This window comes from Danio aesculapii, chromosome 11, assembly GCF_903798145.1.
Source record: "Danio aesculapii chromosome 11, fDanAes4.1, whole genome shotgun sequence".
In the NCBI taxonomy this organism is placed as follows: domain Eukaryota; kingdom Metazoa; phylum Chordata; class Actinopteri; order Cypriniformes; family Danionidae; genus Danio; species Danio aesculapii.
Window position 1 is genome coordinate 19986609 of NC_079445.1, and position 25179 is coordinate 20011787.

The 25179-nt window shown below is 34.8% G+C and overlaps 3 protein-coding genes across 4 annotated transcripts in view; 1 reads left to right on the forward strand and 2 right to left on the reverse strand.

The window, feature by feature from the left end:
- Positions 1 to 322: 322 nt before the first annotated feature.
- Positions 323 to 9153, reverse strand: hmces (5-hydroxymethylcytosine binding, ES cell specific). Its single transcript, XM_056467869.1, has 7 exons — positions 9072 to 9153; positions 6755 to 6966; positions 6539 to 6682; positions 5288 to 5467; positions 3280 to 3434; positions 2993 to 3185; positions 323 to 840 (listed from the first exon to the last, which is right to left on the reverse strand). The coding sequence occupies exons 2-7, from the start codon at positions 6941 to 6943 to the stop codon at positions 640 to 642; spliced, it is 1062 nt and encodes a 353-aa protein (XP_056323844.1). The 5' UTR covers positions 6944 to 6966; positions 9072 to 9153; the 3' UTR covers positions 323 to 639.
- Positions 9154 to 9239: 86 nt separating this feature from the next.
- tada3l (transcriptional adaptor 3 (NGG1 homolog, yeast)-like) lies at positions 9240 to 21353 on the reverse strand. 2 transcript variants are annotated; one of them, XM_056468677.1, is made up of 9 exons: positions 21043 to 21353; positions 20343 to 20576; positions 18184 to 18434; positions 17204 to 17309; positions 16955 to 17087; positions 15684 to 15787; positions 15485 to 15585; positions 12930 to 13121; positions 9240 to 10260 (listed from the first exon to the last, which is right to left on the reverse strand). In XM_056468677.1, exons 2-9 carry the CDS (start codon positions 20550 to 20552, stop codon positions 10068 to 10070), a joined length of 1290 nt encoding a protein of 429 aa, XP_056324652.1. In that variant the 5' UTR covers positions 20553 to 20576; positions 21043 to 21353; the 3' UTR covers positions 9240 to 10067. The 2 variants fall into 2 exon arrangements, with proteins under 2 accessions (XP_056324652.1, XP_056324653.1); XM_056468678.1 differs by lacking the exon at positions 21043 to 21353 and adding an exon at positions 20912 to 20988.
- arpc4l (actin related protein 2/3 complex, subunit 4, like) overlaps positions 20725 to 25179 on the forward strand; it is a 10408-nt gene continuing 5953 nt past the window's right edge. The window contains exons 1-3 of the mRNA XM_056468841.1: positions 20725 to 20728; positions 21689 to 21768; positions 23878 to 23996. Of these exons, the coding sequence (XP_056324816.1) occupies positions 20725 to 20728; positions 21689 to 21768; positions 23878 to 23996 (203 nt within the window). The remainder of the gene's footprint in view (positions 20729 to 21688; positions 21769 to 23877; positions 23997 to 25179) is intronic.

Consider the following 25179-nt stretch of genomic DNA (forward strand, 5'->3'; position numbering starts at 1 on the left):
GGGAAACTTCGATATTACATTACAATTCATACTATTACGACAATTAGTATTTCTAGATTTGTTTTATCTTCAGTCCTCATGTCGGCATGACGAATCACCACGAGTCTGCCATGAGCAAGTAGTGGCGTTGGCCATTCCTTGACGTTTGTTTTTGTTGTTTCTTTCATATCTTGCCCGGACTCTATCAGTACCTCAGGACGGTAGAGGACCTAAGTGCTCAGTATCACTCGGATATTTTCCTGTCTGTTTGTTCATTATTATTGTAATTATTATTATTATTATCTGTGTCGCATTATATACAAATACACACAACTAGACAACATTGGGGAAAACTGAATTGTTCATGACATTTAATGAAACAAGACGCACAGCATATACATTGTTCAAGATAAATGTATTTCAAAGTAATAATGGAAATAAAATTAAATTGTTGAATAAATCCGTTGTGCGCTGTGAGTTTGTAAACATGAAATGAACCAATGAAATTGATGAATGTGAATTTTATTTGTATCGTAAATAAAATCGTTAAATTGGAACGATGTCAAAAGTGCTTACCTTTTTTACCAGATATATTAAACCATTGAGAAGATATATATATAACATCTACTGTTTTAAAGGAAATACACTTTAACTAAGTGTTCAAGTCCTTGGTTTCTTACTAGAACTTGTTCCCATCAGCCATTGCTGTAGAGGGCCAGTCAGCTTGTTCTGCTTCTCTGCTGCAGGCTTTCCTTCAGGTCCTTTAGCTGAGGTATTTTCATCAGGACTCTTCCTCTTAGTTGGTGAAGCTGTTTTCAGCCAGCTCATCATCATTTTACTGCTGGCTGTGGGTTGAGTGCTCTGGACATGACAGAAGGCTAAAGTCAGTAGTAGTATGAATTACACAAATTTGTGTGTCTCTGAAGCAGTTTGCATTCATTTGTCAAACACTTGGTTGGTTTCTATTAGTCCTGTCAAACAATCACATACAAATATATATATATATAATGCGCCACCTGGCTTGAGAAACCCGTTCTCAAAGACTTATTATTTGGGTAGCACACATATTCTGAATGACTTCGGCAGAATTCAAGTGAGCCATTTTAATCTAGATTAATTCAGATATATATATATATATATATAAACAAAAACATAAAGGTTACGTTAAATTCAAAATCACAATCTCTGTCAAAGGCATACGCCTCAACCAACTTCCTATTATTCTCTGTCTCTTTTCAGTTAGGACGGTGGGGCCAAATCAAGGTTACCATGGGCCAATTTTGGACATCTCTGGTTTAAACATTTGGGTATGTTATTATTATTTTAGTGAGGATTAATTAAATTGAGCAAAAACTAGTAAATACTTTAATAATGCCAATTCTATTTCAAATAAATGTGTTATTTATTTATTGTAATTCCTCAACGAATTTGCAATAATGACGAAAATTCAACTTGCATAAATGACATTTTAGGATTAAGGATGTAAGGATTCACCGTGAGTCAGTTGAAAATCGATTCAAATATGTGACGATTCAAACAGGTACAAATGTTGAACGAATCGTGATACATGTTTTGAACAGAGGGGGCGCTGTGTTTACAGGCCCAAACTCGCTTTGCCTGCACGTCAGTGGCGAGCAAGAGTTGGAACAGCAGACTAAAATGACAGCGGTGAGGTGTGCCAGACAAAACACTAACTGTGCAAATCATGCTTACTTACAATAACAGAACAACGAATATGATTTACCCTCTCTTTTTCAATTTAGTTTACGCATATTTTAATAATTAGCTTATTATATCATATATTATAATCAGTATTTTATAGCAGTGGCCTGTCCCCAGGAGCAGAGAGCCTATTGACCACCTCTGTACACACACTGCCCTCTGGTTTAGGAAAGGCTTTCCTCTCCACACCAGCCATCTCAGTTCCAAGTGAAAGAGTTTTTATCAGCAGGGGACTTTGTAAATGTGCAAAGACCTCATCTTATACAAGAAAAAATAGATATGCTGATATTTCTTTAAAAAAAAGTCAAATCCCAGGACAGTCACTGTTTTAGTTTGTTAGTATTTGTAGTTTGTAAATTTGTAATGTAGTTGCTCAGGCAAAGCTTTAGTTTGTTTATATTAAAGAGTCTTCTTTAGTTTGTATTATTCACTTTTTTAATTGGATTTTGTTTTAAATTCTAATTCAGTTATTCCAGAAAATAATTTATTTTGTAAAAAAAAAAAAAGTGCATTTGAGAAAAACTGATGGCGGTTCATTCCGCTGTGGCGACCCCAGATTAATAAAGGGACTAAGCTTAAAAGAAAATGAATGAATGAGGATGAGAAAACTGAAGGGGCTTGTTCACCTTAAATTTGTCTCGAATAATTTTGTTTAAAAAATCGTAAATAAATCGTGAGATTAGTATCGTGAATCGTATCGAATCATGAGTCAGGTAAATCGTTACATCCCTATTAGGATACATTAATATGAATATGACTAAATTCGAATTGCTTTTAAAAATAAAGCAAAACTTGTAAAACTATACAATGTTTTGTAGAAGTGTTTGTGTGTGATTTTGATCACAGCGTATTAAACCATTTTCATAATTTAAGATGTGGAAATTTGTATGACTCAATTAAAAAAAAAATACATAAAAAAAGAATTAAGATTCTGTGAATCTAATAAGTCAAAAACGAAAAGAGGTTTTCAGTTAGTACAACAATAAGTCTAATAGAGCTTTATATCTAGATTTTGCAATAAGTTAATCATTACAAATATAACAAATTCATATCGTTAGTTTAATTACTTAAAGTGTGTAATTAATTATGCTATTCACTTTTTACAACTTCAACCGTATTTTGACTTTCATCAGACACTGTCCTTTCATTTAATATTGTAAGATCACTTTTATAAATGTAATTGCACAGCCTTTCATCTTTGACCAATGTATTTCTTTTCTTGAAGTTTTTTAAAGGGCAAATGAAAGTGATTTATAAAGTGCTGCTGTTCTAAAATAGACAGACGTATCACCTTCTTGATCGTGGGGTCCACAGGCTGCAGACATTCCGGAGAGTTGTTTCGTGAATTGTTGACCAATGAGGAGACAGGGTGAAAGGTCAGACAAGACTTCGGTTGGAGCAATTTTATGGCTTCCAGTGACTTCACTTCTCCAAAGTCCAACCACCGTCTTACCTCATCCTCTCCATCCAACACTGCCGGCATCCTGTTACAAAATACATTGAGTCAAGGCTCAAGGATAGTACGCCGTTTCAACATAAAACAAAAACTCCGCGAGTCGTCATATTTATGTGCTCCACCTGTCATGGATGTTTTGAAGGTTTGGAGAAGCGTCTACTGTTATGACTGTGTAAGTGTACAGCGTCTCTCCACCACAAGGAGGCGTCCAGGAGTCAAAGAGCCCTGCTATTGTGAGCAGACGCCACCCAGTCCAGTCACTGGTGTCTAGTTCACTCTGTAGACAAATAATAATTGAGAAAACTGACAGTAAATACTTTCATAATGGTAATTCTATTTTAAATAAAAGTGCTGTTTGAATTTTTATTTCTATTCATCAAAGAATTTGGAATAACGACTGATGAAAATTCACTTTTTACAAATTGCACTTTAGATACATTTGTAGGTGAGAGACTATAGACAAAAAACACTGCTTTTATATATGCACCTGTTCATTTTGAGATATTTTTTTTTCATTCTTATTGAATTTTTAAAGTGTCTTTAAGTGTTACTTTTGTTGCAGTTTAGCAATGTGTGTGGATTTTTAATTATAAAACATATTTTTTAAGTTTTTTTGTCTAAATAATTTTTTTCACCTGCATGGAGCCATAAATCTCTACTTCAGCAGCACATACTTCACTGTTTTATGCTAATATGTCTTTATTAATAAAGGTTTTCAAAGAGAGATATTAATACAAATTATAACATTCAATTCTAAAAAATATGTGAAAATGTTCCCAGTATTTTCTAAATGGATTTATAAACAGGTTCCCCAAATCTCTGTAAAATTATTTTGAACCTGACTTCATCGAGTGTTTAGATCAGGGGTAGGGAACCTATGGCTTGGGAGCCACATGTGGCTCTTTGACCAAAAATATGTGGCTCTCCAGCTGTCTCCCTTCAATGAAAAATAAAAATTGTCACTAAAAATCAGTTTCTCATGTTGAAAATAAAATTAAAATGACCTTTTTATTGTATATTGTTACAGCAAAATGAATAAGAATAAAAGGACGTTTCAACCAATGCGTGTGTGCGGCGCTATGGATTAAATTGAATCGCGACACCAATAAAGGGCATGCCACTTACATTTCTATAGTAACCTTGCACCATAAAATTCAAACAATGTTCATGCGTGGTGAAAAGAAAGAAATTCTATAAATTGTCCTTTAATAATACATGGACTTGCTCAACATGTGATGCTTCATATATATATATATATATATATATATATATCCTAATGGCTCTTTAAAAAATGCATTTGCCAAAAAAATCTGAAATGGCCCTTTGCTGGAAAAAGGTTTCTGACCCCTGGTTTAGATCAACATTATGGCTCAATAATTAAATAATGCCCCATTTAAAAAAAAAATAATTTAAATACCATTTTTGAAAACTTGTAATACAGTAGAAAAAAAATCTTAATGTATTTAATCAACTGGGGAAATATGATTATAATTATTTTTTTTTTTAACCTATTTACACGAAAATACATTGTACTATCCATAGTAAACGTGCACCCTGATGACCTGATGCAGGAGAGAAGATGTAAAGTAGCTTTTTAGTGCATAAAAGTCTTCTTGGATATTATTGCTTTTCTGGACCTCTGAACATCTCCCGATGCTTGCTTTTCATGTAGGATGAGGCAGCTCTCGATTTTATCTTCATTGTGTTTTGAAGATAAATGAAGGTCTCTAAAGATTGAAATGACTTAAGGATGAATAATTAGTAACAGAATTTTCATGTTTGAGTCAGCAGCTCAACACAGATGTGCCATATTTCCCATAGTAAACCCGCATTTGCCATTTTTTACTAGCTTGTCATTTTTACAGGAAAAACTGTTCTTGGAGCTTTGTATGAATACAGTTGAACCCACTGAAGACACATGGAATGTTTTGGGTACTTTTATGTACTTTTAGCATCTCTAAACCGTTGCTGAGAGAGCTTTCTTATTTAATCTAAAACAAGTTCATTTGTGTTCTGAAGGTCTCATGGGTTTGGAAGGACATGAGGGTGAGTAATTAATAACAGAATTGTCATTTCTGAGTGAACTAACTCTTTAAATCAACTTCTTATGACTGTCAAACTTTGGTTTACCTCTCCTTGGTCCAACTCTTGGTCACTTTTTAGTTCCTGTGTACTTTGTGGACTGGGTACTTGTCCTCCTTGGCTTTGAGGAAAGTAAATGAAGAAAGGCTGTTTGTCCTTTTCCTGTCGCCTCCATTCGTAGAAGCCGTCAGCCAGAATGACGCAGCGCTGTCCTTTCAAAAGAGGATCCTGTAAAATACAACACAAGTGTATTCATATCTTTAGAAGTATTATGCTTGATAAATAATGGGGTATATGCCGAAGCATGCTAATAGGACTTTTAATTTGCCAGTAACCTGGGTTAACCGTTTCCGGTGAATTGTATGCCAATGCAAAATCGGCGCGTTTAAGGTTTGTTTTCTTTAAAATCAGCGATCCAGTATATTCAATGGAGCTTCTACGCTAGCCTGCCGATTCTGACGGGCGCGTGCGAGCAATGGCTTTTTGTCTCGTTTTAACTTGAACAACTAAATGAATGCCAAAGTCTGTTTAACTGATTGTATTTGAATTACATTACAACATTGATGCTGTAAAAGGAACCGTATAAAATGGGAAAAACTATAAGGAAGTTTAACCGGAAGTTTATCAGTATGGGAAACACACTAGCTCGGCATATACCCTATTGAGTTGGGCGTCACTGTGGCGCAGTAGGTAACACAATCGCCTCACAGCAAGCAGGTTGCTGGTTCGAGCCTCGGCTGGATAAGTTGGCATTTTTGTGTGGAGTTTGCATGTTCTCCGCGGGTTTCCTCCGGTTGCTCCGGTTTCCCCCAGAAGTCCAAAGACATGTGGTGCAGGTGAATTGGGTAAGCTGAAATTGTCTGTAGTGTATGTGTGTGAATGATTGTGTATGGATGATTCCCAGTGATGGGTTGCAGCTGGAAGGGCATCCGCTGCGTAAAACATATGCTGGATAAGTTGGCGGTTTATTCTGCTGTGGCAACCCCAGATTAATAAAGGGAATCAGCCGGAAAAATTTAATGAATGAATGAGCTTTGAACTTGGATTAAAAAATAGGTTGCTTTGAAAGTCTATAGACTGTTATTTACTGTTGTTTTTTGGCAGGAAAATTAAGTCTGTTTTCCTTCTATGATGCTTGAATGTTATTAATGTTTTTAATAAAACAGTGTTGTTCTGTACTGTAATGTCAATGTGCCAGGTAAAGAAAGGGATACATTTTGGACCAATGAGATTTTACTGTGGATGGGGCTAAACATTTCACAGCTTATGCAAAATGATTGAGGATCAACTACTACATACCTTGTAAGACTTCTTTTCAAGCAGGCTTTCACTGCGACAGTTAGAAGTGTTGTACTGCATCTTATTGGGGTCGTTCTCTTTGAACCAGGCCGGGACAAGACCCCAGCGCATTGCTGCCAGCACACACTCATCTACAGGAGCTTCCTGCGGAAAGAAGCAGATTAAAGAGCTGTTCTTGAGAGAGACTGAATGTTGTGCATATATGTTATGGCATGCCTTGTTGAAGTGTCTGTTGGACAGAAGCACAGGGCTGAACGACTGAGGACTCTTGTTGTATGAGGGACGGTATTTGTCAGAGTCTCCATCCTTCCAGCGGGGTGGGCGTCGCTGTCCTGTTCGGTCTCGATAATGAGAAGCACGACTAAGCTCATGTGGTGCAAGTGTGCAAGCCGTTCTTCCACACATCCTGGTGTGACAAACCTGTGTGACTATAACACAAGGCTTTAAACTAGTTAAACAAACAAACTCAACAGTTTATTTAAAAAGTAAATAAATAATTCAATTAAAATGCAAATGTGAGAAAAAAAGGAGTGTTGACATGATGGTGATGTTTATCTCACTTTAATTCACTTTTTAAAAGTGGAAATACTTCAAATTTAAACTTAATTTTGCTCATATTAAGATAAAAAGGACACTGTTCAATTTGTGATTAATAGATTTGCTTAAGATGTACATGTTCTTTGTTTTCTAATTAATATTCGTGTTTATCTATGTATTTTGTATATGATTGTTGTTTTTATTGGACAATAAAAGCTTTTATTTAAGCATTTATTAAAGCATTAGGCAATAATCATTTTAATTAATAATGTTTAATTAATAAAATGTTAAAAGAGGTAAACATTAAGTAAACTTATTTAATAAAATAAAAATAAACAATTAAATGTTTTAGTAAAAAAAAACCTAAAAATAAATAAATTAAAATGCTTTCAAAAATATAAAAATAATTAATAAAATAAATGAGCAATTCCAGCGTTATGGATGTGACATTTGCAGTAAAATCTCAAAACATAAATTCATAGAGAAAGTATACGTTAACATTATATTGAAAAATCTGTTTATATTTTCCAAAACAGCTAGCCACTGAGTGATGGGAGCAGAAAAAAAAATCAATCTATAAACATTTTTTACATTTTAAATGAGGAAAATAAACATGCGTTATGGATGTGATGAAAAAAGTTAGCGAGTTTACAGTACACAACATACTTGGCAGCAATTATGTGAATTAAACTGCACAACCAAAAAGAAATGATGCTGATCAAATGGTAATAGTTGGCTCTCTATTAACAAAGACATTTTTGAGTATTTTTAAAACACTGTAAAATACTTGCTTGCACAAAAAAACCCCCGCAGAAACTGTTTCGCTATTTTGGTGAAAACGTAATTTTTACAAGGCAAGGTTGACATTTGCATGGAATTGCTCAAATATTTTAATTAAAAAATAGGTGATATAGAATAAATTATGAGTACATATTCCAAAACGGTGGTGCATCGGGTAGCACATTCGCCTCACAGCAAAAAGGTCGCTGGTTTGAGCCTCGGTTGGGTCAGTTGGTGTTTCTGTGAGGAGTTTGCATCTTCTCCCCGTGTTCGCGTGGGTTTCCTCCGGGTGCTCCGGTTTCCCCCACAGTCCAAAAACATGTGGTATAGGTGAATTGGGTAAGCTAAATTGTCCGTAGTGTATGTGTGGGAATGAGTGTGTATGGATGTTTCCCAGTGATGGGTTGCGGCTGGAAGGGCAAAACATATGCTGGATAAGTTGGTGATTCATTCCACTGTGGCGACCCCAGATTAATAAAGGAACTAAGCCGAAAAGAAAATGAATGAATCAATATTTCAAAATTTCATGAAAATAAACAACAGCAGATTCGAATAAACAAAATAAGTAAAAATAAACAAATATACAAAACAGATTATAATGTATAATGAAAATAATCGCATCAATAAATGTTGTGCTTGTGCTGTATATTTTAAAACTTAAAATTTTACATTTCAAACCCATTTTTAGGGTTCCATATCAACTATAAAAAAATGTAAAACTCTTTCTTTATGAAGAACTGTTTTGAGTATTTTTGCGTCATTACGTAAAACGTCATCATGGCGTGGTTTTCGCGCTATGGCGCCAGAAAATGAGAATGCGAGTATGATGTGGCCTCAGCTATTAAAGTGTATTCCTTTTCTTCATATTCTAGCTTACATTATAATTAGCTCATCCAACGATTCTCGCCTCATAACTGCCACTCCATTAAGATCTGACTTAAAAGAACCAATATTTCACGAAGCGGTAGATATAATTTCTGCACGTTAAAACTCCAGCAACATAATTTTCCTTACTTCACTCTCTAAAACGTGTTTTAGAGCATCTGAAAGAGTTTGTTCTACTTAAAAATCGACACCTCGCTTCTACAGGACTGCTAACATGCAACGGTTTCTGCACTGCAGGTTTGGCACCTTCAGGAACTGGCAAACACAATACAGATGCACTGACAAATAACACACTATTAATATAAGGTTGTAATATAAATTAAACTCTCACCAGTCAAGAACTAGTCCTAATTTTGAGGTAAAAGGCGTGTAATCAGAGAGCGACGATTGTGGTGTTCACTGGACGATTGTGTAAACACAAAATGGCGCCCTCTGTCCGCACAACCTGTTATAACACTACAAACCGCTGCTTTGCATAGTCAGTGACACAAACCTTAGCCATGTATCAAAACTTCGTTTTATTTTCAAAAACACAAACATGCAACAGCAATATAATGGTTGAAAAGTTTACAAAATGTCAAAATGATATGACTGAATTTAACATGGCCTGGAATAAACGGGTAAATATGCATCAGGTTACAAACTCTTACATTTATACAAAGCTTTAATTCTTTTTAATCATATAAAAACCTCAAAATAACACGTTCTCTTCTTAGTCTATGGCAGGTTGTAACAAAAATGTTGTCACAAAAAATATGTCATCATGTTGCCACCCATGCCGTCACCCAAAAATAATTCTGTCATGATTTTATCATCTTCATGTCATTCCAAACCTACAATATGTCTTTCAGTCTTCTGTGTAACCCAACATATGATATTTTATTTTAAAATACCTCAGTGTTTATGACATTCTTATTCTGGTTACCATTTTTCCGCATTTATTATATGTTCCACAGACAAAAATGAAATAGTGCCAGTTTAAAACAGTATGAAGGTGAACAAATTGTATTGTGTGAAATCAGCTGCATGTGGGAACTGTAAAGAAAGGCAAAAACAAAACGAAAACATGAAATAAAATAAAAAACAGTTAAACTCAAGTCACCATACTTCTGGCATCAGCAATGTCAAGTGGCACTTGAAACTTGTAGTGTCAAACACCTTTATTCAGCTTGTCATTTCAGGTCTTATTTTAGATAGTGAGTAGTCAAAGCGTAAGAACAATATATTAACTGTTCATTTACATGTTCTTCAAGTTGTGTGTATGAAGTGTCCAACAAACACAGGAAAGAAAATGTATAATCAATCATATTATAGCTGCCACTCGTATTTATCCGTCCAAGAGTTTGAGGATACTTTCTCTCTCCTTCAGAGCTTTCCACGCCTGATCTTTCTCTTTTTTTGTCGGAGTGCGTTTCTTTTGTCTGGCTGCCATGATGCGACGGAAGGCCTCCATAACCTCATTATCAGCCACTCGCACCCGCTGACGAAGCTCCTGCTTGCGCATCTCTTCCCGCGCCAGCCTGCATGAACAAGTGGACAGTGAAAGATTTACTAAAGAGACCACAATCTCGTACAAGTATAGGTTGTGCAGCGCTCTACTGACAATGTGCAAATTATATTGAGGATATAAACGCAGCAGCTCACATCCATATTAACCAAATAAAACAGATTACAGAGTATGCATTACAAGAAAAAAAAAACTATTTTTACTGATTCATGCTACTACTACAAAGAAACCTTAAGTCATGTATGCTTGAAAATGTATAAAGAAATTAAAAATAAGTAAAGTTCTGCAATTTTTTGTAGTGTAAAATTATTTAAAAAAAAAATTAAATGAATGAAACTAATTTTGAACAAATAAAACAATTTAGAAATGAACGAATAGATCACATTTCATTATAACAACATTTATACACTCACTGGCCACTTTATTAGGTACACCTTACTAGTACCGGATTGGACCCCCATTTTGCCTTCAGAACTGCCTTAATCTTTTGTGGCATAGATTCAACAAGGTACTGGAAATATTTCTCAGAGACTTTGGCCCATATTGTCATGATAGCATCACACAGTTGCTGCAGATTTGTTAGCTGCACATCCATGATGCAAATCTCCTGTTCCATCTCAAAGGTGCTCTATTAGATTGAGGGTCTGGTGACTGCGGTGGCCATTTGAGTAATGTGAACCCATTGTCATGTTTAAGAAGCCAGTCTGTGATGATTCACGCTTTATGACAAGGCGCATTATCCTGCTGGAAGTAGCCATCAGAAGATGGGTACACTGTGATCATAAAGGGATGGACATGGTCAGCAACAATGCTCAGGTAGGCTGTGGCATTGACACAATGCTCAATTGGTACTAATGGGCCCAAAGTGTGCCAAGAAAATATCCCCCACACCATTACACCACCACCAGCACCCTGAATTGTTGATTCAAGGCAGGATGGATCCATACCTTCATGTTGTTGATGCCAAATTCTGACCCTACCATCTGAACGTCGCAGCAGATATCAGGATTCATCAGACCAGGCAACGTTTTTCCAATCTTCTGTTGTCCAGTTTTGGAGAGCCTGTGTGAATTGTAGCCTCAGTTTCGTGTTCTTAGCTTACAGCAGTGGCATCCGGTGTGGTCTTCTGCTGCTGTAGCCCATCCGCCTCAAGGTTGGACGTGTTGTGCATTCAGAGATGCTCTTCTGCATACCTCGGTTGTAACGAGTGGTTAAGTTACTGTTGCCTTTCTATCAGCTAGAACCTCCTCTGACCACTGGCATTAACAAGGCATTTGTGATATTTTCTCTTTTTCTGACCCTTCTCTGTAAACCCTAGAGATGGTTGTGCATGAATATCCCAGTAGATCAGCAGTTTCTGAAATACTCAGACCAGCCCGTCTGGCACCAACAAACATACCACGTTCAAAGTCACTTAAATCACCTTTCTTCTTCATTCTGATGCTCGGTTTGAACTGCAGCAGATCGTCTTGACCATGTCTACATGCCTAAATGCATTTAGTTGCTGCCATGTGATTGGCTGATTAGAAATTTGCATTAACAAGAAGTTGGACAGGTGTACATAATAAAGTGACTGGTGAGTGTATATTATAACATGACTGTAAAATAAATAAAATGTATTGTCCTAATGGTTTTTGCATTTTCAAAAAAGTATTGCCCTGAAGCTTTTTTTGACAGGTTGCCGGCAAATAAAATATAGAATGAAAATATGTGTTGCAAGTTTCAGACTTCAGAGTGAAGCTTATTGTCATTTACACAATCCAACGATATAAGGTGTATCTGCTTGTTAAGTGTGACGTCACATGAAGCAGCTTCCGGGTCCAAGCGTTCCAACTATATAGACAGACTCAATATATATATATATATCCACGCCTAATATTTGATGGCCAGAAAGGGATTAATTTTTTTATAAATTGTTAAAATATTGATGTCTGTGATGCAGCAAGTTCATAGACTGTTGTGTACATCATGATTTATATAAAATTCACTTTGATGTGTGATATGACTTAAAGAAGTGGTTATAAACGAATATTTTCTCAATTCAAATGAATAGCGGCTTGGACCCGGAAACAGTACGTCACGACTTAAGTGAATAATGCATCTTCAATCTGAAACCAACAGTAGCCCTACATCTATTTATTTAATAAAATCACAGTTTATTTGGTTTTTGGGAGCTAAATAAATATATAAATGTGACAGATCATGTCCATATTGACCAAATAAAACAGGTTACAGAGTATGTCTTACATGAAAAGATTATTTCTAGAAAGACTATTTTCTTTCTACTACTAAAATCACAGTTTGTATGATGTTGGGTGCTGAACTCAAATCTCATTTTTTGTTTTAAATTTCCAACTGAAGAAGAATATAGAGTAGAGGGAGGGGTTTTATTTTTATAGTCCTCTTCTCATCTTTCATTCGCAACAAACTAACAATTGGAGGGGCGTGGCTAAGCATATTTCAGCCAAGCCATCAAACTGACATCATCAGAAAAGGACTGTCATTCCAAAATGGAAGCCAATGGTTTGATTTTGATTAAAGATTACCTAAACAAACATTTTTTTTTCAGTGCAATTAATTTTTAATTTAGCATTTTATGCAGATTTTAAATTTACTTAAACCATGAGACAGATTATCTCATGCCGATAATCTTGATGTTGATTTTATGCGTTTCGGACTCACTTGAGCAGCTCCTGCTTGCGTGAGCGGTTGTGTGCGGTCAGTGCTTTGAGTTCAGCTTGTCTTTTCTGCAGTTCAGCCAGCACCTCGTCTTCAGACTCTCCTCCGACCCCTTGCCTCTCATCAGAGTCCAGCAGCCCCTGAGACACCAGCTCTTCTCTTATACGAGCCTCCAGAGAGCGTGTGTGAGGTACACTGAACACACAAAATACTCAATTCAGCAGAATTCAAAGACAGAGAAATTAAAGATCACTAATTGATCTAAACTAATGATATTTCTGTATTGCACATAACTATAAATAAAGTAAGCTAAATATTTGCTATGTTATATATGTTTACTTTGTGTAGCCGTTGACTAATAGCTACCATTAGTGCTCATCAATACAAAAATGTTAAAGTAAAAATAAAATTAAACTTGATTTATTTATTACTTCTTTAAAGAGCCCCTATTGTGGGTTTTTGAGAATGCCCTTCCATGTAGTGTGTAACACAGCTCAAAGTGAAGTGAAATATCCAGCTAATGCTTAAATTTGAAAGTACACAGTGTTTAAAACTATTGATTCATTTATAAAAGAGTCGACGCATAGTGCTTCAAATGAATTGTCGTGATAACGAGTCCTTAGCCGTTTCGTCGTGACGTGGATACAAAACTTAAGCCCCGGCTAATTGTTGCGCATGCAAACCCGGGAAATTGAAACCTGCGGCCAGACAGCACTGTAGCAGACACCGTTTGAATTAAGTCATGAAGATGCTGTGGGATATTCTGCTGGATATTATTGAAAGTGTGAGGGAAAGTTAGTGTTATTTTCTCTTCCCAAAGATGAAACTGTGAAGAGTCAGTGGTTGAGGTTTATTTTTGCTAAAATACCTCAGCATTATAGCCCAGCCTTATGCAGTTCGAGTGCTTCTGGAATCTACACGCTTACAATGGGGCATTCGTCGGCCGTTTGTTAAAGGAAGGATCAGAAAAGACTATTGATGTAAGGGACTTTATCAGTACATGGATCAGTGGATCATGGTTCAGTTTCTTCCTCCATTTCACAAGTGTAAGTAAGTGCATTACCATGGTTGCCTCCTTGTTTTCTCTAGCTTGCAAATTATGTATTTAATTGTGTTTTGTTACTTGTAACCGCTTGTACTGGATCTGGTTAACTCTTTATATTCTCATATTGGGTCTAAAGCCATGTTAACAAAGAGACGCATGCCGCTTTGTTTTTGGATTTAAATGCGTTTGTCCACTGCCTTTTGTCGTTGCTATGTCCACCGTCAGCTGTTCTTACACATGTGCAGCGGTCAAGGTTCAAAATAGTTCAGGTTTTGCCGCTGTGTGGATTAATACTGAATGTGTGTCATGGTTAAGAATAGAGCAATTTGCCGGTGTTTAACTGCACACACATACCCAACATCTGTCCCTGAAATTCTGTGAGATCTGTGAGGGGGGGGGGTGATTAGGTTCGGGGTGAGGTGTCTGAATAACACAGTTGTGAACAGAGTAGTGTGTACTATGGTGTTAGTAACTACTATGAAGCGTGTCTCAGGCAGCCGCTGCGATCGGATCCTATACCAATGTTGGCGACCCAGCGGTTTTACTGACCGTGCCAAAATGCTGAGGGCTGTGGGGGGTGGGGGGTTTGCTGAAATTATGGGAGTGGCTGGGATATGTCTGAAATACGGGAGACTCCCGGGAAAAAAAGGAGTGTTGGCAGGTATGCTCACACAAACACTCTGCACTCTGACTACTTCAATATTGTGAAAAAAAAAGCCGTGCCGGGCATTTCGCGACAGGCGGTCATCGGTCCAATCAGTGCAGATTAGCTTCGCGCTAAGGATTCATATGGGAGTCCCTGGGATAATTAGGTAAAAATAAATGCATATTATAAGACCATGAAAGTGTTTTTTGACCTTGCATGCATATCAGCCTGTTGTTGGAGACCCTTAAAACCAAAATATGACCCTTTTTAATGTATAATAGTGGCTCTTTAATAACTATATTTACTATCTAAATCAATTAATTAGAAGCTTACCTGAACAACTAATTTACTGATCAGTCTTAATTGGCTCTATATAGCCATTCGTATATATTCATGATGTATCCTATATTTATTGCATTTGTGCTTGCATGAGATGTGTTCTTGTTTTCAAAAAACTGCTGGATAGAGCAGAACAAAAATCTAACAGATTCTTTAGAGAGATGGCTTCTGGGGGTGTTAAAACTCAGACTATTTTTAACGTGAAATGCCATCTTATTCAAAGCTTCTGGCAAGACACTCAGCGTGAGACACAAAAACCAAAAATATCCTGTAGCACTGATGCTTTACAGCGATCACATTTTACCATTACAATAGTTTAGTATTAGGTAAAGATTGTGTAATATTAAGAAGATAATAAGAATCGTACTGTATTTTGGATTATTAACGCAGCCTTACAGTAACAGCAGTAACTTTTTCAAATAAACAAAATAGACAAACTAATATAAATCTTATGAAAGCCAACTTAATGTTAACTAAATTCTAAAACAAAACTTATGAAAATCAAGTGAAAAGATTTCTTGTTTTTACCTGAAGGCTTTCCCCTGGCTACGAGGTGACGTACCAGCCCCATCATCCTTCCCTGGAATGTCTGGAATGGGGGAATCCTCCATAGGAGATATGATGTTCTCCTGCATCACAAAAGAATATGACTGAACCACTGATATAAAAGCAAGCTGAAAAGCTGAAAGTTTTGCACTGTATAATTTGCAAATCAGGAGTCACAGACCTCAACAAGAGCTTGTAGAAGTCGCTGAGTGAGCGGACCGAAAGGACATCCATCTTCTGGAGGCTCATGCTGAGACTCGGATTTCTTCAGGAGGGCATCTACATCTAGACACGGCAGAATAATACAGGTTAAGAATCAGATTTAAACAGGGTTAATCGACGGGTGATGGAATATCATTGAAATTTAAAAGTTCTGTTCCAGGCATTAAAAGTCAGGGAATTTTGTATTTAAAATATGTATTTTTTTATATTTGTTTGTTTTTTTAGGTTATAGAATATCATAGATTTTGTTTGTCGTTTAAAATTGGAATTTGTTTATGAAAGCTGAAAATATAAATTGTTTCACATGCTTTGCCGATGGTTATGGTTAGTTTTTTTTCTGTGCCATTTTATTCCTTTCCCACTTATCAACCAGCAATCAAATGTATTAAACAATTATGATTTTGAACATCAAGCAGCGTAAAAGTTGTTCTGTTTTGCTAAAAATGAATGGAAGTGAGTGAGAGGCATTTTAATTTACAATTATGTTTACTTGAGTTTGACATACAGTAAACTAAATATCAGGTTGGTGTTGTCATCCTGAACATGAGTAATTTTGTATTCTATTGGTCTGCCCTGAACAGTTTAGTTCCAAACACATTTATCAATGGACTCAATTAATCTTATTAGATGTTTTTAATTAGGGTTGGAACTAAACTGTGGAGAGCTGTGGCCCTCTAGGAACTGAATTTGACACCTGTGGTGCAAGATAAATTTCCAGCGAAATGGCACAATAAAGTATAAAAAATAAACAAACAATGGCAACGCCATGGAATTTTTTTTAGGGGGGTTCACCTTTTATTAGGATAGTATAGTGGAGGACGAACAGAAAAGCATTGGGAGCAGAAAGAGGAGAAGATCGGCATAGAACTGCTGGGAATTGAACTTGGGTTGCCATGAGCACCACTAGACTATTGGTGTTGACTATGAAAATCCCATGGAAATTTCAGCTTTTTAGTCAGTGAAAATCAGAGAAAAGTCAGGGAATTTGACATTTTTGCATTTTCTGTTGAACACAAAACATGATAATTTGAAAAACATTAGAAATTGATATCTATACTAAGAAAAAAGTCAAATTCTTTTGATTTCCAACATTTGTCGAAATATCTTCTTTTTTGTTCAAAGGAAGAAACAAAATCAAGTGGAGAGTGAGTAAATGAAAAATGTTATTTTTGTATTACCTATGCTTTTAAAGATAACAATTCCGTAACGAGAATCCGGTATCTTACATACCTTTAGCATCAAGTTCAGAAAGAGGACCCATCATGCTTTTCTTCTTGTCATTGGCTCGTGCCCCTTCTCTTTGCTCTTCTAACAGGTCTTCTTGAGCCCAGCGTTGGGAATAATGTTTTCCAAGCGTTGGGATCTGCAAAGATAACAAGGTTGTGTTTAATATTAAAAAACCAATGCAAAATCGAATTAACTGCCAATTCTGTGAATATCAGAAGCCGTTAATGTCGAGGAAGGCTTAAAGATGTTGACCTTGTAGTATTCGGCTTCATCATCAGGGGGTTTGAGCAGCTCTTCCAGAACACGGATCTCTTCATTTGTGATGTCAGCACAGTAAGGCTCCACTGAGGCCCAGAATCTGTTTAATACACATATATAACCATTCAAACAGAGTATTGTATATATATATATATATATATATATATATATATATATATATATATATATATATATATATATATATATATATATATATAATGTAATGTTCATCATAACAAATACAAATATCAAGTTTGTGGAAAACTATTATGTTCAAAAATGGTGTTAAAAGATATTTTTTCCATTAACAGCACTTCCAAAATATTTGGAAAATTGTATTTTGAAAAAGATAATTTTATATAAATGCTATTTTACTTGTTTTCATTTTAGTATTGTGTAAAAAGGTAGGATTAAACAATGTGGTGAAATAAGTTTTTAATTTTACAAATATAGAGTTGAAGTCAGAATTATTAACCTCCCTGTTTAACGAAGAAATATTTTTAGTCTTTAATAACTCATCTCTCATATCTGATTTATTTTATCTTTACCAAGATGACAGTAAATAATATTTGATTAGATATTTTTCAAGACACTTCTATACAGCTTAAAGTGACATTTTAAGGCGTAACTAGGTTAATTGGGGTAACTAGGCAGGTTAGGGTAATTAGGCAAGTTATTGTATAACAATGGTTTGTTCTGTAGACAATCGAAAAAATATATATAGCTTAAAGGGGCTAATAATTGTGACCTTAAAATTGTTTTTAAAAAATAAAAAACTGCTTTTACTCTAGCTGAAATAAAACAAATAAGACTTTCTCTAGAAGAAAGAATATTATCAGACATACTGTGAAAATTTCTTTGCTCTGTTAAACATCATTCGGGAAATATTTAAAAAAGAAAAAAATATATAATAATTCTGACTTCAACTGTATATAAAGTATGTATCACAGACTAAGCAAATAATTTCAACAGACCTGTTGGGAGCATCATTTTTGGGATTACGGGGTATATCTTGGGGGTCCACTTCAAATTCAAAGTCCTGCACCTTGGTCTGAATGTTTTTAGACTTTGGTCTGCCAGGTCCAGGTCCCGGACCATGACTTCCTTTTCCATCAAGCTTCTGTTTTTTGGGCTTAGAATGTCGAGAAGAGGCTGCGAGATCCGGATCTTTCCCTAATTTCAAAAACCTTTTGTCCCCTTTTTTGTCCTGCCAATCTGTAAGAATCTACCCCAGAGAGAAAAAAAATAACTTAACTAACAACATTAGTCATACACAACTGGTCAAAATTTAGGGATCATTAACTAAGATCTCTTTATTTTTTTGAAAATAAAAAGTATTGTCTGCTCACCAGATCAATATTTATTTAAACAAAAATGCAATAAAAAAAATAAAAATGTGAAATATATATATTTTTCTTTATTACAGAAATATATATTACCATATAGTTTTATATTGTCATTTTTTTGTAACGCAAAACTGAATTTACAGCATTCACTATTCCAGTCTTCATTGTGTCACATAATCCTAACAGAATCCATTTTAATTTTCTGATTTGCTGCTTTATTTTACCAATCATTATTGGTGATCAGTGATTTATGATTGACATCTTGATAATCAATGTTGAATATGTGTTTTTCAGCTTCATATTTTTGTGTAAATGTCTATTTAGCCTACTTTTAACAGCATTTATTTTAAATAAAGCAGCATTTATTTGTAATTAAGCATCATGTAATTGGCCAGATTACAATATTTTTAATGTCACCTAGATTTGAGTCCTTGCAAATTATTTACATTTTGAAAGGTAATATAAAAAATTATTAAGCACCACAACTGTATTCAACATTGATAACAATCAGAAATGTTTCTAGATCATCACAGTAGAATGATTTCTGATGGATCACATGAGACTGAAAGCTGGAGTAACGATGCTGAAAATTTAACATTGAATCTAGGGCTGCACAATATTGTAAACATTAGATATTTCCATATTTTTCTCTGCAATATAAATTGCAATATAATTTCATCAGATGACTTAAAGAGCTTTATTTGCAAAGTCATTACATTGGATGATTTTGTAGAGGTGTGAAATATAAATATATTTTAATGTAATTTATTATGTGCATAAACTACAGTCATAAACAATAGAGCAAATATTAAGTTTACACATTCTATCATTTGATCGGTTAGCAGGCTTGCATTTATTGTGTATGCATAAATTAAATAAAAATGTAAATGATCAGTATTATTTTACATTTGTCAATAAAATAAGGTCATCGTTTGCTGCAAATGTCTTGCTGCTGTGCACCTGATGCTAAGCAAAGATTTTCAAACAGAACCTGGTATGCATGATTGCTTCCGAGCAAGGCCTATATAATAATAATAATAATAATAATAATAATAATAATGTAAAGGGACTAAGTCGAAAAGAAAATGAATGAATAATAAGATGCCTCTAGTTCACCGCCAAACTTCTTGCTGCTGTTAAACAACTGCTGAGCAAAGATAACCATTTCCAAGCAGCACCTTGTTTGCATGACTGTTTCAGAGCTACTGTAGGCCTTAATAATAATAATATTAATAATATGCTAATAATAATTAATATTGTTTACTTAATGTTTTTATAGTTTAGTTTTTTTAATAGTTCTTAGCAGGACCAGAATAATAATACATTGGGCCCTGTGGCTATAACAAAGGGTACCATTTGCTTTTATTTTATTTCCTCCTATTTAAATTAAAAATGAAAAATAAAAATAAAAATCCAGTCAAAATCTCTCTTTTTGTGAGCAAAAGAAAAAACGAAAAACGTCTGTTTTCTTCGTTTTTCTTTTTTTGTTTGAGAACGGATACTGAGTGGACGAGATTCCCTGATTATACACACTCCCAATCGATATATTGTGCAGCCCTAATTGAATCACAGGAAAAAATCACTTTTCTACATTACAAAACACCTGTTTTACATTAAAATATTTTCTCGCAAATTATATTTCTGCTTGCATTTTATTTTTCACTAAATAAATGCAGCTTTGGTGAGAAGTATAGACTTCTGTCAAAATCATTGAAAAGTCCCACTGATTCCAGACTAGTGTACGGAGAAGATGTGAGAAAGACACGTGTAAAAACAGCAGATTTCACCTGTCTCTGTTCCTCCAGTGCTCGGAGACGTCTGCTTGCAGAGGACAAGAGTGTTTCCAGCTCCAGCTGAAGCGTGTCGAGCTCTTCAATGCCAATGCCATCATCTTCTGAGCGGCTGAGCACTGCAGTGTAGCGTGGACAGACTTTCACATGGTCCACAGGTTTGAAATCATAGTACTTCAATGGGGGGCAGTCCTTCAGTTCACTCATCTCTGCATTTAGAGGAATCTATATCTGAAATGAAGTGATAAACAAAGGCAGGGTTTAAATAAAAAAGTTACATTTAATAATATTTATAGTAGTATTAATGAGCAGCACAAATTGTAAATGGTTTTGATCTAGTGGTACTAGTGAACAGCTACACAGAGTAAACAAATAAGACATGGGTTGTTATTTATTATTTATACTGTTTGATATGTAATAATTCTAATTCTACATGTATTGAATTTCTCACTCTATTATGTAATAGTGATAACTATATAAGATGATAAATGATATAACGAGCAGCTAATGTAGGCTAACGGCTACAAGCTAATTTAGCTGCATGCTGTTCAAAGCATTTCATTTACCAGCATATTTGCGTATAGCTTTCAATGAAAAAACTTGTGCCAACAATTAAATAATCTGATTAAATACGTAATAGAACGATAAACTGAACTCATACACAGCATTGATTGATTCATAAAATAGCATTGTTTACCTCCGATGAAGGGGCATCCATTACTGACTAGACCATTATGCCAGTAAAGGGGAGAACAGCTCGTTGATTACATTTTAAAAACATGAATGTGTATTATAAGAGATTCAATTTGGTTGTTGCATGTTTTCTTAAAAAATCGTATAGTAAAATTATTATTCGACATTCGACAAATACCGCTTCCTGTCAGTTGACATTCACAACGCAACACCGCAGTTCATAGAATGGTACATTCCAGACCAAAGCGCGTCTGAATAGAATAAATAAATTGTATTTCTTTTTAAAAATATTGCACTGTTCAAAGCCACGAGAAAGATATTGTTTATTTTAGAACATTGATGCTTTTAGATTACACCCTGTTTGATTACAATGTATTTGACCTGTCGTGTTATTTGCCATATAAGGAAGAAAAAACGAATCTAGGAAAAACTGCTGCTGGGCTTTACCGTAATTAAACAAAAACATGTTTCGACATTATTGTCGTATTGTTTTAATAGCTGTATCATCTTCTTAAATTATAATAGTGACCACTTTTACTTGCATTAAGATGTGTATTGTAATCTGCCATCCATTCGTGTACATTTAAATCACGCGCTTGTGATAAGTAAGCCTTTTTGCCCGTCTAATAGATGTATTACGGGAGTGTGAGGACGCAATGGAGGCGTGTTTCCTCATCTCCAGGCGTGGCGTGCGGACTTCCGTCTTCCTCCACAGACCTCAAATAAAATGGTAAGAGATTTTCATTTCTCGAAAGTTGCAAAGATGGTATTTTATTATAGCCCCACCAATTAAATGACCCATGAAAAAGCATTTCGGTTAAGCATTTTGCATAGAGCAACAGCTTTGATTTCTGGCTTATTTGATCGAGTGTTCTGTCCTGATTTATGCTAGCTAGCTAACGTCAGGGATTTTGCACCTTCTTTATCAGAATCAAAATAATAAATGCATTCGTTTAAATACTATTTACGCTACATAAAATGTTGTGTTTGATAAAAAAAAATGAAATAAAATGTATTTAGAACAATAGTGATTGACAACCTGGATTGCCATCAGAAGCTCTTATACTCACTGACAATCACGTTTTTTTGTTTCTACAATTATTATACGTTTATGGATAATAATATGGAGGTAACTGTATACAACCATGTCGTGTAAATTATTATAGCTCTGTATTAATAAGTATACCTGTACCTGTGTGATGAAGTCATGTTTCCTATGTTTTCATGTACAGCAAGAAAGAAACTAGAAAGTTTTTCTATTAAACAGTAAACTTGTTTTACTGAGCAAAACACAGATAACCAGTATATTAGCCGATAAATATAAATATTTCAAAATTATGTATTTTTGTGCAGTGAACAGCTGATTTTATTTTTAAAAAATCATTAAAATGTGAACTTATCTTAGAATAGCCTACTCAAAGCCAAAAAAGCAATAAATTCAAAATTGCTCTATGATTATAAAGACCTATTCACATTTTCACATAAATCAGCATGCCAAAAATAATTTATTTTTCTTTGCATAGCAAATTAACATGCAACTTGACTATTGCATAAAAATAATAAGTTAAATGACAACTGGATTTAATTAACAAACAAGTTAAATATATTTTAAATAAAATGAAAAATGAAAAGGAAAGAACTAAGAACTTAAACCAGCTCAAATCCTCTCCAATTAAAGTGTTACAGTAATGTACAATTGGTAGTCACTTGACACTTTTATTACCGCACTCGGTACACTTTACACTTACGTAACTTATCAGCTTAAAGATATCGGCCTAATTTTGATATTGGACCAATAACGATAACATTAAAAATAGCATTTTTTGGGCGATATCAATGTGGCCACCGATACATTGTGCTTCTCTACTGTACGTTAAAATTTGCAATGATTCAATTCAATTCACCTTTATTTGTATAGCGCTTATACAATGTAGATTGTGTCAAAGCAGCTTCACATAAAATGAGTATTTTGTAGTCTTAAGGTGAAGAATTAATCAATGCAACTTATTCCACTGGGGGAAAAACTGCTTGTTTTGGTAATCTTTAATCAAAATCCAACAATTTGCTTCTGCTGTGGAATGACAGTCCTTCCCTGATTATGTCAGTTTGATAGCTTGGTTGGAATGTGCTTAGCCACGCCTTTTCAACTGTTTGCTGCCAGTGCGGAGGAGTGGCACAAAAATAAACCCCACCCCCTACTCCATATTCTGTTTCAGTTTTAAATTTGTCATCATACTGAAATAAAATGTTTATGATGACTTTAAAAAAGCAGTTCATACATTAGCATCCATCTAAAACTATAAAATTAGGATTCTAATTCAATTTGTTGTTGAAATGTAATAAATTAAACCACGGCTTCCATGACTTGTTTCATGACAAATTTATGTAAACATTCCTTATCTAATTAAGACAACATCAACAGGTTAAGTGATAAATTATGAATGTTTATAAGCCGTTTCCTAGACATTTCATTGGCTGAAATTATTGCTTTATTGAAATAATGTTCATTATTGCTTGTCATTATATATTTAGAAAAACAGAGAAGGGATTATCATACAGTGCTCAAAATTACAAAAATAGCTAGTATATTGCTTATTACTGGAATCATGTTGGTCTGATAAAAGAAAGGCATATGCACCTAGGCTGACCTGAGGTTGATTAAATATTGGGAGACATTAAAGTATGGGATATATATAGTTAATTATAATCTGTTAAATAATAAGTTATTACAATAAACAAAGTAATAAGTTATTCTGTTAGTTAGTGAACTATTGCTTTAAAGTTGATAAGAATCTGGAAATAAGGATACATTGTAAATATTCTACTTTTAAATTTATAGACGGCAACATTGCGACCCTACCTGAATGCTGTGCGCGCCACTCTTCAAGCAGCCCTGTGTCTGGAGAACTTCTCCTCTCAGGTGGTTGAGCGACACAACAAGCCTGAGGTGGAGGTTAGGTAAGGAAATCATCAATAAACTCCACGACCTTCTACTATGTAAGACCACAATTACTTTCTCACATTATCACTGTTTATTTACTATAGACTAGAAAATGATAATACAATATGACAAGTGCTCAACTTGAACTTTAACAGAAAGGTACAGTATGTATTGGATTACGATCAACCAAAAATAATTCACGCAACTTATTAAATAAAAATATTTACATAGCTATCAATATTTTGTTTATGTAAACCCGAAATTCAGCATTTTCCCTGACTCACTGCAGCAGCTTCTTTACTTCCTGTTGGGGTTTAGTCCATCATATGAAAGAATACAACCTAATTACAACAAAACAATATTAAATACACTTCATTAAACATGTACACATAGACATGAGCTATATGCAGCACTATATAGCTGCAGGTTAACTGCTTATATATGTTATTACTTTAACTCAGGGGTCTACCTGGGGGCCGCTGGAGGCAGAGTCTGGGTGAGGCTGGGCCGCATCAGGTTTTCCACAAGAAATTAATTAGATTATTAATTATTCATTTTTAATTTTTTCATCTTATTTTTTGTTAAAAAATATGAAGAGATTTGAGAAGATTTTTTTACACAAAATAAGATGAAAAATCAAACAAATTAAAAATTTATAAGAAAATAAATAAATCAGTAATAAATAATAATAATTAGATTTACTGTTATCCGCCGTGCTGTTGTTACAGAAAAAAGAAGCAACACTTTGTTGTTGTCATTTGTTTTGACTACTTTTACACCTTATACTAATATATGTAATGTTTATTGTGTGAGGCAATGCTAATACAATGCAGGTAGAGCGATGCAAATGACCCACAAATAACGGTGCAACTCTATAATTGGTCCGGGTTACCGGGACTCTTATTGGCGATGGACAGGTGTCGATGTGTGACCAAAGAGCATAGGATCACAAAGAGGCGACACTATTGTTGTTTGGGAAACAGCCACTAGATGCCGCTAGTGTCACGCGGCGGCCATTTTGGAATGAAAATTCCAATAGAACAACAGCATAATATAAGTCTGTAAAATAAACTATTAAAAGTGCTGATGATTGTCATAGTACGTGTTGTATTGTCGTCATTCAAGTTGTATGTCAGCTTTAATGCGCTTTTTAAATAAATAAATAACTAAAAAACAAAGAAGCTGCTTGCCATCATGACA

What these genes read in the sequence shown, in the direction of transcription:
- hmces (XM_056467869.1), bottom strand. Translation starts at nt 6,943, where the DNA reads ATGTGTGGAAGAACGGCTTGCACACTTGCACCACATGAGCTTAGTCGT. An exon ending in CTTCAAAACATCCATGACAG is followed by an intron (nt 3,186 to 3,279) that starts GTGGAGCACATA and finishes ATTTTGTAACAG; the next exon opens with GATGCCGGCAGTGTTGGATG. An exon ending in TGGACCCCACGATCAAGAAG is followed by an intron (nt 841 to 2,992) that starts GTGATACGTCTG and finishes TGTCATGTCCAG; the next exon opens with AGCACTCAACCCACAGCCAG.
- tada3l (XM_056468677.1), bottom strand. Translation starts at nt 20,552, where the DNA reads ATGAGTGAACTGAAGGACTGCCCCCCATTGAAGTACTATGATTTCAAA. An exon ending in AAAAATGATGCTCCCAACAG is followed by an intron (nt 17,310 to 18,183) that starts GTCTGTTGAAAT and finishes TGTATTAAACAG; the next exon opens with ATTCTGGGCCTCAGTGGAGC. An exon ending in AGCCAGGGGAAAGCCTTCAG is followed by an intron (nt 13,122 to 15,484) that starts GTAAAAACAAGA and finishes TTGTGTGTTCAG; the next exon opens with TGTACCTCACACACGCTCTC.